The 14507-nt window shown below is 39.9% G+C and overlaps 1 protein-coding gene across 5 annotated transcripts in view; it reads right to left on the bottom strand.

Moving 5' to 3' along the window:
• The window catches only part of arhgap32b (Rho GTPase activating protein 32b), a 98629-nt gene that overhangs the window by 22060 nt on the left and 62062 nt on the right, over positions 1 to 14507 (bottom strand). For 2 of the 5 annotated variants that reach the window (XM_086012840.1, XM_086012843.1), the window contains 6 exons: positions 13204 to 13296; positions 11138 to 11260; positions 10759 to 10836; positions 6562 to 6643; positions 5392 to 5442; positions 5046 to 5120 (listed from right to left, as the gene is read on the bottom strand). In XM_086012840.1, coding sequence (XP_085868966.1) covers positions 5046 to 5120; positions 5392 to 5442; positions 6562 to 6643; positions 10759 to 10836; positions 11138 to 11260; positions 13204 to 13296 — 502 coding nt within the window. Of the gene's footprint in view, positions 1 to 100; positions 319 to 5045; positions 5121 to 5391; positions 5443 to 6561; positions 6644 to 10758; positions 10837 to 11137; positions 11261 to 13203; positions 13297 to 14507 lie in introns of those variants that run through there. The other 3 variants (XM_086012841.1, XM_086012842.1, XM_086012844.1) reach the window with 3 other exon arrangements.

The following is a 14507-nucleotide window of genomic DNA, read 5'->3' as shown; positions in this document are numbered from 1 at the left end:
ACCTCTTTAGCCAACCAAAGAGTTAATTAGCGGGAAGTACGACTATGAAACGCATATACAGGAACTACCGCGTGATATTCTAGTACATTTTAGTTCTTACCTTACTTCCACACTACAGTACTAAACTCGCCCCGGGGTCTCCCCCGAATAAAGTCCAAACGGACTTTTCTTCAGCGGCCGTAAAACTGCACAAAAGTGTACCAATCCTACATTCGGAAACTAGATTTAAACATTGAAGAATAAAAAACAATCAGGCGAAAAGAGAAACGCAGACCACAGCGTCCTCTTTGCTCTGTCAGCTAATATCTCCCCTCCACACGCGTGCCACTACAAAACGTGCGCGCGCCTGCGCTTTAGCGTTGGTTTACATGCCGACTCGTGCTGCCTTCAAGTGCTCCAATATATATGGGTCATTTCAGAACAACACTTGGGGAGAGATTTACGAAAACGTTTCAGAGTTTTTAATGAAGAATAAAAACTAAGGGAAGGGGATCATATCAGCATGCGATTGTGTCTCAAACTGTTTTTTATTTTTTAATCGCAGGCGACATCGCAGTAGTAATGGTTGACCTCGTGGTTTATAACGGTGAAATCAAACACAACAGTGTCCATAACTACTGTAGGGGTTGTTGTCATTAAAAAGGTATGGTGCAGGAGTGTGACACGACAGCCCAACAATTAACTAGTTCAAAACCAGGTACAAATAATGCTTTAAATCAAACCTCCAGGCGGTGTGCTATGAATAAATAAAGGTATATATACTCAGCCCTCTGTTCACGGGAGTTTGCTTGTACTAGTACTCCGTTGTTTCATATTGAAGAGCTTGGTACCGGAGCACCATGGACTGAGCACTCAAATAAATTTGGGGTGGGAGGGTGAAATTATTTATTTTTACACTTGAGCAGCTTCATTATCGTCATCCAAAAATATTCAGTTAAAAAACTGGTACAAATGACCTCTGAATATTGAACAATGGCCATCATGTGACATGGTTACATTCCAGGATCACTTGGACACCACAACTTATTAGCTATTCGCTTCGCAAAATACAAAATGCCTGGGAGGTGAATCATGCGCCTTTCAAATCCTGCTGAGTCACACGCAAGAATATACTAAAGAAATAATGTACAGAAACAAAAATATATCTGTTATTTATGAAGCATTACCAAAAAAAAATAGAAACCATGTTCGACACTAAGGTTGCCACAAACGATTGTTTTGCGAGTGGACTAATTACCACCAGCAGGTAGTGAAATCAGTGAAAATAAATAAATATTTCAAGATTAGGAAGGACATGTAATTTTTCTTTGCATATTTTTGCCACCTGAACAAATCCAAAATACTGGTAAAACTATTGTCAGACTCTAGCAGGTTTGGTTTAGGTGAAGAAGATATCGCCGCTATCCTGTGAAAAACATGCATGTCCATTTTTTTTATTTTTTTTTACATTTTCATGTTAATGAAATATCCACGGAAAGCCCAATTCACATCAAAATAAGAAAAATGAAAAAAAAAGGACATAAGTCTTTTTCACAGGACAGTGACGATATACTTTGGGATTAGAAATTATTGACCAGCTCATCCGATTGTGACGCTTGAAAACTGCCAATTACAGTTTGACTTTCTTTCAACTTTCTCCCTCAATGCGGCCCCACTGCTTCCCATGAATTATTGTAATTCCTGAAATTAGCTGTTATTGATGGATGTTGAGTCAAAATAAAGCTAAACTGATTTGTTGACGGTCCAGGATCATGAGACTGCAGTCAGACTCTTCCACTTCATGTGACTTCAACTTGACATTCACGTTCAACTTCATGTCCTAGTTTGTCATTTTCTGTTAATGGAATGGAACGTTGGTCATGCTAGTCCCAACTTTAGGGCTTTTATTTAGTGGTTCAGAATTCCAACAAGTCTGCCGAACAATAACGGCCTAGTATGGAGCACAACTCCAGGCAATCAGCACAAACTCTAGCAGCTCAAATTGTGATATAAAAAAGGTGCATTCAATTTGGGATTCCTCATTCCTTTTCAAAGTGGTAGAACATCAAGCTTGCAGTATGCAGTAAACTTGTCGGAGAGAGACTGCTTGTAAGTCACATTGTAAGGACAGTAAAGTAGAGGGGTGGAGTTGACCTTTGATACAAGTATTCACTGGGTAACCTACAGGACAAACAGGGCAAGAAGCCCTCTGTCATGTTGCCCAACACCGCATTACAATATGAGTAGAGTGTGGTGTTAAACATGAAAACATGAAAGTGTTAAATCCCACACATAAATAAAAACTCCCAGCTTTGACACACATGCACGCAACAAGTTAAGAAGCTCCAGCACCAGCCTCCACCAAACTGAGATTCAGTCGTTAAGATTACTCATGTGGAGAGACAAGTTACACAAGGGACCTTGGGAATTTCACAACCCAGAGCTGGAGCACCAGGAAATGAGCCGGGATCCTTGGGAACAAATCAGACTCTCAGCCTCACACATTCGCTATTCAATCACTTCCTCCCTCCTTCACATAACCAGCTGTTTGAGCTCATTGAGTTTATGCTCAAGCAGCTGCCCAAATCACAGGTCCCCAGACATGACAATAGGCGTGGAAACGAGGGGGTTGCTCTACATCTGGGCCAGCAACTGGTACGGCAAAGGAAAAGAAGGCTGAATATCCATTTTCATCAACAAATGAATGGCAACTAAACTATATGCCCCGTTTGCACTGTGATGATGCTAAATTCCTCCCCAGCGTCCACTGCAATCATTTGCATCTGGTGTCACAAAGTCCTCGCTTTATCACGGTTAACAGTCTCATGTACTATCCGTTTCCATCATTACACTGGGGCATGGCAATAGTTAGGAGAGTGCAGATTGGATCTAGGAAGAACGAGTGCATTTTTTGCCCAATGCTTGTGTAGATCCCTGCAGGAATGTGCTCTTTTAGTCGCCATGGAGAGGGAGACAGCGATTCATACTGTTGCAGAACAAAGCTTACCACTCAATGGATGGGTTTACAGGCCCCCCCTTGCTGTGAAAGGATTAAATAAATCACGGCTAGCCAGGACCCAGAACCACGACACCCCTAGCACGGTCTTTCAGGTTCGACCAAACAGACATGCACAAACACAGCTGGACCTCGTCCAGACACAGGATAGCTTGAGCAGCTTTGAGAAATGCTCCAGTAACCTGGCTCACCCCTCAACTCATTTGCATATACCTTCAGGGGCTAAGACAGAGAACCGAGAGCTGGAAACAGAAGATTGCTCTCTTCAAAGTAGGGATGCATCTTCTATATTCAGCCACATTAAGGTTTTCTTCTCTTATAGACAAATTGCATTTGATGATGCCCGGAATAAATATTCTGACAAACCTAAAATATAAATTATGCAAAAAAGAAGAGTTTGATGGGCAGGACTAACCTAATATGCAAATGTGACTATTATTTGCATTTTTTGCAATCTTTCGCATAGTCTATTTTCACATGGGCTTATACAATTGTTATGTAGCAACCAGATGAGGTTAAGATCTTAACTATCCACAAAATGGCCGCCCCTGGAGATGGCTAAAAACGGATGGATTACCTCATATTCCACAAATGCAATAATTATCAGAATGCCTCGTTTCAACTAATGGGTTTGCATAGAACTTATTCTTGAAAAAAATATGTCTGGGGTGACTTCCACTTTAACTCATTCACTGCCATTGACAAAATCTCTTGTGTTTTCACAGTTCAGCCATTCAATCCCAGGAACTCATTAATATTTTTTCAAATTTTTTCAAACATTTGGGTAAAAGAGGGTCTGAAAATGTCTGCCAGCGAATGAGTTAATACAAAATAATTTGGGGAGGTCACAAACAAATATTTATTGTTATGTGGAGCATCATAAGGTCGATTCCTGTCTCTATTTAGAATGACAGTGCTGAAACGGATATTGTGGAACTCCCAATTGTGAACCTAAACGTTGTAAAATTTAGAATTCAACTAACACTTCCATATGATACTCACTAAAATAAGGAGATTGACCCATCATTGTGTATGACATTAAGGGAGACGCCTGTAAATCTGTCTTGATCTCCCTGATTGGTACACATATCTCTGTCCAGACTTCTCAACATGATACGACAACAATAATGGAAAAAGAGGAACGCTTACCACAATATGAGTTGCATTTTACATGAAGGAACATGCATCCTTCCTCCTTCACCACCTTTGTTGCCAATCATAAAAGGGTGAATAAACCGTACAGGTCTTCTTTTTTAAAATTATAATTATACTACTTTTGACGCTTGTATAACAGTTGTAGATGTTGAAAAGACGATTAAACCCATACAGTTAATAAAGGTTTTATGATAGTGACAGTTTGATCCTATACCAGATTAATTTGAAGTTCAGTGCTGTCTTGAGATCTAAGTGCCTTGACTTGCAAGTTTTTCAAGACACAAGCCATCACTTGACCCAATTTTTTTTGTCTTGTGATATGAGCAAAATCTGAGCTATAAGTGCGCTTTGGACCCAGACCGCGGCATGGTGAAAGCACACTTGGCAACATCCAGCCACCATCAATTCACATTGGTTTCCTTCAAGTGGAAGAACTATATCAGTTGGTGGCACCATTCAGCTGGTTTGCCAACTGCCAATAGAACCCACAGAAAGATAACAACATGGAAAGACAATTCACTTGGTATAGACAGTCATGCGCTGTGCTCGCATTTATATGGAGAGGAAATTTTATTACGGTGAGTTTTTCTACAGTGCAATACTGTGAATACTGTGTGAGTGTGACGTTCCTTCAGAAAAAACATGTTACAAATGAATTTTGGGTGGGGTTGGTGGTGGCTGGAACGGATTCATTGCATGTCCATTCATCTCACTGGGGGGGAGATGATTTGCGATGGGGGGGAATCATTGTCCGGTGTTGCAGAATAGATTGCAGTCAAATTTACAGTTTCCACTGCATTTCTAACTCCATACAAACTCCGTTTATGAGAGTAGCACAAAATAAACAGTGGGTTTGGGGTTAGTTTAGGGCAGCACGCCAAGGGGCTTTTTCTACCTGAACTTAGGCTGTAGTGGTTAAGCGGGTCGGCCACCCATGCATTGTCCTGTATTACACTCTCCATCTCCAAATCTGCATGCATCCCGATGAACGGATGGACCAACAGAAAGATGGATGGATGGATGGAGACATGAGAGAAGCAGCAGAGGGAGAGAAGCATTTTACATTAGAAACAAATAGCAATCCTTTACTTAAGTCTCAGATGACAACAACGCAATTGTATCCAAAAATCATCGCAAATTTGACAAACAAACTGCAACACAATCACAGTTTATATGTTTGAGTGCGCTAGTGAGGGAGAAACGCATGGAGCGGGTGGAAGTAGTTGTATACCAACACGCACAGGGAGGGAAGAGACTCCATGAGGCAGGCGGCAGGCCAGAGCACGGGGACGCTGAAGCAGAGGAGTCAGAGTCAAATGCAACACATCAAGACACATGCAAGTACTACATACAGCTGCATACAGTTCAACCGTGTGCGATGAGACATCAATGTCAAAGATGCGTCAAGGCAGTGAGAGCAAGCAATGCAGGTCGTAACGGTGAAGTATTTGTTATCGTAATAATGCTTTTGTCCGCAGCAGAGTTTGAAAAATTAAACGTTAGCTCATTCTATCTCAATGACATATTTATATGTCATTTCAGAGGGTCTGAAAAAGTCTGGTACTGAATAAGTTAAATATTGGCTATCTGTATAAAAACAAAACTAAAATATTTGAACAATGAAGGGGGGGGGGAAACTATTTTGATGAATATTCAAATATTTCAAATGTGCATGAAGGGGCAAATTGTGGGAATAAAATGTGCAATACGCATACAAGAGAACCCGAACAAGCAGTGTGTACCAAAGCTGGAGAGTGTGCTGACACACAATTAAAATATCAACTTGTCCATGTGCTGCCACTGATTACAATATTGTGAGAAATGTGCTACAACTGATTACAATATCGTGAGAAGCATTTATGATCCGTTTGATCGGTCAGGCGCCGGAAAATCCAGCAACTTGCATTTTCTAGCATTGGTGGTCTTTTTTTTTTCCAGCATTATAATTTTGTCATGACATCAGGCTTTCTGATGGTGAACGTCCAGCTGCAATCGTCTCATTTCAAGGCCTGCCAGATTCTTGTGAATGAATGTCATCATCAATGAATCAGTCTTTTGCGTTGAAATTTACATGTGACTTCCCAAAAGTACATCCCAGTCACAACATTGTTATCAAGATTTGTAACGTATGCATTTGAATATCCCAGTAATATTTCAACATGCTTATTGGCTTGTACATATTCAAATTGGGTATACTGTACATTTACATAGTGCCGAGTCAAAAAATTGTTGAAATAAAAAAAGGGTTTGACTAAGGGATAACGCACACGTACACTTCCAAACGTATCCTGCATCTCAAACTGAACGACTTGCTGGAAACGCAGCCTTACAGTATATCTCAAGTGTCATCAACAATTACTTCCTTCTGACAACATTTCAATGAATGGGTTGAAAGTAAAGGAGAAGAGTACCTGGCTTCGGCACAGAGTTGGTCATGGACTGTGGCACTTTATCATTTATGAGCTCCACACACTCACTGGGAAAGTAGCCAACCTGGAGGGAGTGAGAGAAAGTACAAAACAAACCAGAAGAAAATCAGTCTTGGAGCACAATGACTGAAAGTCTCCGTTGAGGCCAACACCTGAGTGTCTTATATGAGGCACTTTCTGTGGATTGAAGTTAGGGTTTTATGTTATGTTAGGACTGTGCAATTAATCTAAATTCATTTAGAATTACGATTATTACACACCACGATTACAAAATTGGCATAATCGTAAAACCCGATTATTAATATGCATTTATATTCAACTTACTTTGTTTACACAAGGAAGTCATACATTTGCTCCTTTTAAAAAAAATAAAATTATAACTACTTTTATAAATTTTGTTTGGGCCCAAAGGTACTTACTTACATTTATTTGTCTTTATATTTTTTCCACTTAACATTTTTTTGTTTTGTACCAAAAAAACAAATGATCGTGATTTCACTTATTACCAAAATAATCGTGATTACCGGTAATATATTTTTCATAATCGAGCAGCCCTATGTTATACACTATAAATAATAGCTGCAACACAAGTATCAATTGACCCATAAGGACCTTAAAAGTTTCATTAAAATTGTTGACGGCTGAGTTGTGCCCACAGACACGGGTAAAAAGCCAAACATCACAAAACATTTGGAACTCAGTTCAAACATAATACATTTTGTTTTGAGCATCTAATCTAGGTTTTTAGTTCATTTATCCTTAATTTACAAGGAACCATCAGAGGCATGATCATCTAACCCATTAATTAATATGGGAAAAATTCACTATTTCACTTCTCTACTCCCAAATGTACTTCCAGTGACATTAACGTCTAGGTGCCACGTTCAGATCATCCCAAAAACATTAAGCTTCAATCAAGTAGAGCAAAGGCACAGCATAATCCCAACTCTATGTTCACCAGCGATATATTTCCAAACATGCCCCCTGACATGAGCTTTAAACTGACAGACAAGGCTCTCTCTAGATTTTTGCCAACCAACAACACTTCAGAAATAGCAACAAACTAATGAGAAACATCCTGATGCCCATAACTCCGGCAGCGCGCTAAAATGTCAGACTTCTTGTAGGCAAAGAGCCAAGCATGATCAAAAGGGCATTGCAGAGAAAGTTGGGCAGAGGGTGAGAGAAAGTTCAGATTTATTTGAAAACGGGTACACTGTGTTCAATTATCAATTACACATAGGATTTACTGTGTTTTACAAAAGCATTTAAAGGGGAAGTCAACCCAAATGTGTTCTTTACAATAATATGTTCTATGCACCTCCACTAGTGTAAACATTAGGGTTATAACGGTATACGTGGGTGTATTAATACGTTTCGGTATGGAATGTTTTGTTTCTGATCAGTTTTTATTATTAGCATGATTTTACGCACGGACGCTATTGACTGTTGCTCGCGGGAGAGTAGTGTCGCGGCACAAAAGAGGAGCCAGTACGCCAGAAGCCGTGATAAATCATAAATGCGTGGATAAATGGCATTATTATGGCATACGCAAACAAGCCAGCTAAAAAGGTCCACCCGAACACTGAGCTCTCCTGTTTGGGAACATTGTGGCTTTCCTGTTAAAATCGCAGATGAGGAAAGGGACGTGGATAAGTCCCAAAGTTGTGTGCCGACATTGCTACATGAGATTGGCGGCTATGTTGCAGCTAGCACGTCTAAAATAATGCACTTAAAACGGCTTCGTTCTTCGCTGCTCCTCTCGCTAGCCGTACGATGCGTTCATGAACCTCGGAACCATCACAACTCAGCAAAACACAAATCCGACCACAACACAGATAACCCAACTCATTACAATATGCTGTTAAACATTCAAAGATTTCAATGCCTAAAAAGTGTATATAATTTCATAAAGACTTTTTACAGTTATTGTATTTTTTTCATTATAAAAATAGTTTTGATATCGTTAGCAATAATTGTAATTGTTGTATGTATTCTTTTCATTACAAAAAGTGGGTTAGGGTTACAAAAAGTGTATACATGTACTGTAATGACAACTTGTCTTTAACTTGAATACTTAGATGTGCCATAGGCTGTTGCTGGTGAGTGTTCAAAGATTTCAGTGTCTTAATAGTTTACAAAATTAAGAAATCTTTATTGTTAGTAAATTTTTTTATTCTAGTGTAATTTTTTTTTAGAATATGACCCGAATTGTTCGCTTTTATTTATTTTTTCGAAAACATGCACCGTTTACTTGTCATCTTTTCAAAATAAACATATTAAAAAAAAAAAAAATAATTGTTTTGTACCGAAAAAATATCGAACTGAAGTTTCCAAGAAACCGAACCGAAACGTGATTTAGCATACCGTAACACCCCTAGTAAACATGTTATTGTGATTAATACTGCATTTGTGGAATATGAGTTAAGCAGTAAAATACACCCATTTTTGTCCATCTCAGGGGGCATTGTGTCACTGGCTGTCGACTGAAAATGACATCACTGTTGCTCAGGGCGCAGGGAAAGAGCAATCATGGCTCAGCTTCAGAAAACAGGTGAGCCGTGATTGGTCGTTACCCGAGCCCTGAGCAACTGTGATGTCATTTTCAGTCGACAGCAAGTCAATATTGAAGTAATGAGGCCACCAGCAGCCATTTTAGGTTGCTACTCACAAAGTGAGCCCAACTTGAATACATTGATTTCTCTGTGGAGATTTCAAGTTGTGTGTGTATATAAGTCTGGCGCGCAACTCACCAGAAAACAAAAACAAGCAGAGGAATATAAACATGGCGTAAGTCAGACGCAGCACAGAACCACACTTTTGGAGCGAAGAGGAAAACCACTGTTTTATTATTGTGGTGGGTGTCATGAATATAATGCGTTTTATTAAGTAAGAAACGGAAATGGCATCTATTTGCGCCATGACTTTACCCGTATGTCGTGGTTTGGATCGGGATATTCCAATCCATTTCAATTTACCATGTATACAGGAGTAACTATCGGTTAGGGCTGCTCGATTAAGCGATTTTGAACCGAAACCGAATTTTCGGGAAAACGATGTTAAAAACGTTCAAATTGGCACGTTCGATTTTGTTATTTTTGGTGTATCTAAGCCACCGTAGTTTCCTCTGCATTTCCGCTTCCTCCCACGAGCGCACAGTCCGAAACAACAACAACATCCATGGCTACCGGCGATTCTGCTATTTGCTCAGGCAAGTGAGAGTTTAGTTAATAAATCAGGCAAAAATAGATCTGTAGTGTAGTGTGTGCCCTGCATGTACAACACAACCTGTGAGCAAGTAACTCAATGTCTGAAAGTCGTCCATTTTTTTTTCTCCTCTACAACGGATTTCTGGTCCAGCTGGACTATGCATCCATATTTAAGCTTGACAGTGCATTGTATTATTGAGTGACAATTTTTCACTAATCATTGATTTATGTTTAATTAAGACCAGGGAGAAAGGTGAAAAGCTAGTCACTAGCTAGTTGGCAAAATGACTTGCTGACAGACTGTTTGATTTACAGACTTGACTGTCTACCTTCTCTCATGTTGATGATTTCGTTTCAGATGGTATATGCAATTTCTTCTTTCATTATTGGTTTAGTTAAGAACAGATCTGAAATCTATTGTGTAAGTAAAATGCTGTTAATCCCAATGGATTGTATGTGTGTATTAAGTTAAATTGACTGGCATTTTGAGTTCAAAGAAAGAAAAATTCAGTTTAAATAAAAGACATTCAAAATACAGTCCGCTGATAGTGTAGTGGTACACACGCCTGAGTTGTGTGCGGGCAGCGTGGGATCGATTCCCGCTCAGTGACAGTGTCTATGTGTGCCCTGCGACTGGCTGGCGACCAGTTCGGGGTGTAGTCTGCCTTCGCCCATTGACGGCTGGGATAGGCTCCAGCAACTTCCCGCGACCCTATATAGGATAAGCGGTTTGGAAGATGACATGACATGACATTCAAAATACTTCATTTTTCGTTATTTTTTTATTTTACAAATAAAATCGTAATCGTAAAACCGTGTTTGAGAGAAAATAATTAGGATTTTCTTAATAGACAAAATCGAACAGCCCTACTATCGGTTCACACATTTAAAAACGGGTAATTCGGAATCTTTCAGAAACCCGAATATTGACCGCATGTAAACATAGTGTATGTTGCTTTGAATGGCACACCTGAAAGCCGTGCTTCCCCCTCCACCATGTGGTGTCCTCTTTAGGAGGCATGTCAATCACTGACACAATATCACCAACCTGGAAGCAAGAGGAAATAGGTTATTGTCACTTTGCAGATGTAAACTGTGGCGTGCAAAAAATCCTGTGCTACAATTGCACAAGGATTGTTTTAAAACGACAGGATTTCCAGGCTTGGGCTCTAGCAAACATGTTTAGTTTCACCTGCAAAATTGAGCACTTTTCCTGGAAGATACGATGAGTTTTCAGCTGTATTTTTTTTTGTCTTGAGAACTATAAAGTTGAAATGGAATGCATTCTCTGTGTGCTGTCAGTCAGTCTGAGTGAGAGATTGAGAGACAGTGTTGTGTATTGGTGTCACCTCAAAGGACAGCTCATCTGAAGCCTGTGCAATGTAGCGCTTGATGACATGGGCAGCTGCGATTGCTGGCACGTTGATGGATGACTCTTCATGAACCAAAAGATGATTTCCCTTATTGTCAACCTGGAAAACCAACATACATTATTCCTGTGGGGCTCTAACTGAGTCATTGCAATGCTTACACGACAGATTTAAAATGTCACAAATGAAAAAATACAAAACATGCAACACAGACTTAAGGTTATCTGATTACTTTAAAAGAGAATCCAAAAAAGAAATAGCAACTCGGCAGATGAAGGAATCACGGGTGGAAACGTTAGTCAACACTGAGTCTATTACACACAATACTGCTGAGTCAGGCTCCTCCCACATAATAGGGTAGTGTTAAAATGTATTGTATTAACCAATTTAGGCAAAACATCTGCAAGAGTTTGTTTATTCACCTCAAAACATAATTACTAGAGGTGCAACGATTACCGATTTATCAGCAACTAATCATTAACCAAATGAATCGATGATTATTTTTGATAACTGATTAATCGTTGAGATCTTTTTTAATCTAGAATTGTCCAAGCACTCATAATTTCATTTTATCAACAGTAGATTTTCTCCAATTTTTGTCATCCTTCATGAAAGCAGATGATTATTTGTATTGAACCAAAACAAAACATTTGCTTTTACTTTGGAAAACATTAATCAACACGTTTGCCTATTTTCTAACAAATTACGGAAAAAAACAGTAACTGAATCTTAATTAAAGTTTTTGCATTTTCTGCACTGTCAATTTGTAATAATGACCAGTTTTTGAATAAAGTGATGGAAATTAAACATTTTTCAATCCAATTCAATGATTAATTGCCAAAATAAACAGATTAATCGATTATTGAAATAATCTTTCGTTGCAGGCCTAGTAAGTATGAAGAAGAATACAATGTTTTTCTTTTCAAGAAATGTAACTCATAGGCTGCTTCCACCTGCGTGCATGTGTTCAATTATACATGCACAGCAGAGTAAATGAAATATGATCCACCCGCAACAGGTGCTCTTCAGCCAGTCCTACACCATAGCATTTTTTTTTTCAGACAAAAGATGCGCAATTATCAGAAAAATCGCCCATTGAATCTTAAAAACAGTGGCTGTACATTTCAAGAGAGACAAAAGGCAAAGAAGATATCTCTTGTTAGATCTTCTTCGAAGTGTCTCTCTGTCTCGCCATGCCACTACAGTGTGGTCGCTGATACCACCAAGACAAACACACAATTAAATAACATGAATATCATCACATGCATACAGCCTCTGCTACCATTATTAGCACCAAACAGTACATTTCCATGTGAGACTCAACTGTGTGAACTGTGTTCAGGTTAGCTGGCTAAAGCTAAGTGCTAACTGTGTATGTAAAGTTAGGTCAATAATGTGGTTCACTTTCAGCTCCGTTTGTTACACTGACCCCATTATAATCACAATACAAAACGCTTAAGTGTGAACATTCAGCAAATTATAAACCCACATCGTGCAGCATGGTTTGCATTCACCTTGTCACAGTTTGCATGTTTCATCTGGTAATGACTCTTGATATGGAATTCCTTGAAAACAGTTGTTTTGTAATTCAGTGCAAAAAGAAATTCCGATTTCCTCTTGTCCTGGGAAGCGACCGCCCTCTCTTTCAACTTTCTTTTTCTTCGCTACAGTCTACATTTAAGAAATGGGCTGGAAAGGGTCACACAAGGGTCATGCAGCAAGGGGTGCGTTCCAAAATCCGCCAAACTCAACTCTGAGAGTGTTGAATTCGGAGAGGCAAACTTGGAGCATATTTCCGAGCGCACCTGAGAGCGCAGCCACGAGTCTGCTGCCATCTTCTGGTGAAATATAAAATAGCTTTTTTGTACTGTAGTCAACAGTGCTGACGGGCCACACTTTAACTTTATGCCAGAGGCTGTGGGCCGGTGAAAATTTGAACACAGGTGGCATGACTATTCAAGCATCGCGGAAGTCTATTTAATCATTCGATTTATTTCCACTGCCAGACACTGATTCTTCTGCAAATGAGGAAAGCGTATACATACCTCCATCCATGTGAGGGCAGGCCCACAGTTTATCTTGTTGTCAGCAATGGCCGAAAGCCGGGAGAGGTAACCCAACAACATTTGGGAAACAGACTAACATGGAAGAAAAAAACAGAGGGAACTTGTAATCAAAAAAATAAAATGTCGCCTCATGGTAAAAATGTTAGTATGACTTGACAGTGGTGCGTGAGTAAAATGATTTGTAAAATAAAGCGCTCACTGGTCTCATCTTGTGCCTATAAGGCTAGGTTCACACCGCAGGTCTTAATGCTCAATTCGGATTAAAAAAAAAAAAAAAAAAAAAAGATTTTGGTCGCCGATGGCGTAGTGGTGTGCGGCCTGAGTTGTGTGCGGGCAGCGTGGGATCGGTTCCCGCTCAGTGACAGTGTCTGTGTGTGCCCTGCGACTGGCTGGCGACCAGTTCAGGGTGTAGTCTGCCTTTCGCCCATAGTCAGCTGGGATAGAATCCAGCACCTCCCCACAACCCCGTAAAGAATAAGCGGTGTGGAATGTGACACACATGACATGACAAAATCCGATTTTTTTGTGTCAGCAATCATATTACATTAGAAATGCGACCTTGATCTTGTGTGCTGTATGAACTCAAAGTGACCCACATACGCAGAAGAAGAGACGACGTCACTCCCGACGTGTTTGCGGAAGTAAATGTGGTCCAGCGCGTCGGGGCATTTCTACAGTCAAGCGATTAGGTAGCAGGTAGAAATAAATACAGTATTTGGGGGAAATTATGAGGGGAGGCTTTAATATCTCATTTCATGGAGACGTCACAAACGATGACGTCATGTCATAACCGTGCGTAAAAAATGAATCGATCTGAGCCGTGGCTGAATTACTACAATCGCCATAAATGTCCACTTTATGCTTCATGTTTCAAGTGGGATTAAAGTAAACTATAAAGTCAATGGTGTTACTCAAAACAACTTTGGAGATTCGATTCCATGCTGCCAGCACTTTCCCTCTTCCTGCGCCGAGCGCATTTTGGGCTCCGGATGACGTCAATGTCGGATATACCGTTCAGACCACTGCCGCATTGAAAAAAATCAGATACGTATCCGATTTAGGACCACATATGAAAGCGACCCAGGTCGGATTTGAAAAAAATCAGAATTGAGCCGTTCAGACTGTCATAAAAAAATCAGATACAGGTCGCTTATGGGCAAAAAAATCTGATCTGGGTCACATTTGCCTGCGGTGTGAACCTATCTTAATATGTTTTGCCACCAACCACCGCGGCCAAAGAAAAACAACCAACCAAAGACAGAAGGCGTGACTAACGATCTGTT

This window comes from Filicampus tigris, chromosome 17, assembly GCF_054856515.1.
Source record: "Filicampus tigris isolate MCC_2025a chromosome 17, RoL_Ftig_1.0, whole genome shotgun sequence".
Taxonomy (NCBI): Eukaryota; Metazoa; Chordata; class Actinopteri; order Syngnathiformes; family Syngnathidae; genus Filicampus; species Filicampus tigris.
The sequence above is the reverse complement of the archived record's forward strand: the minus strand, read 5'-3'. Positions and strand labels throughout refer to the sequence as shown.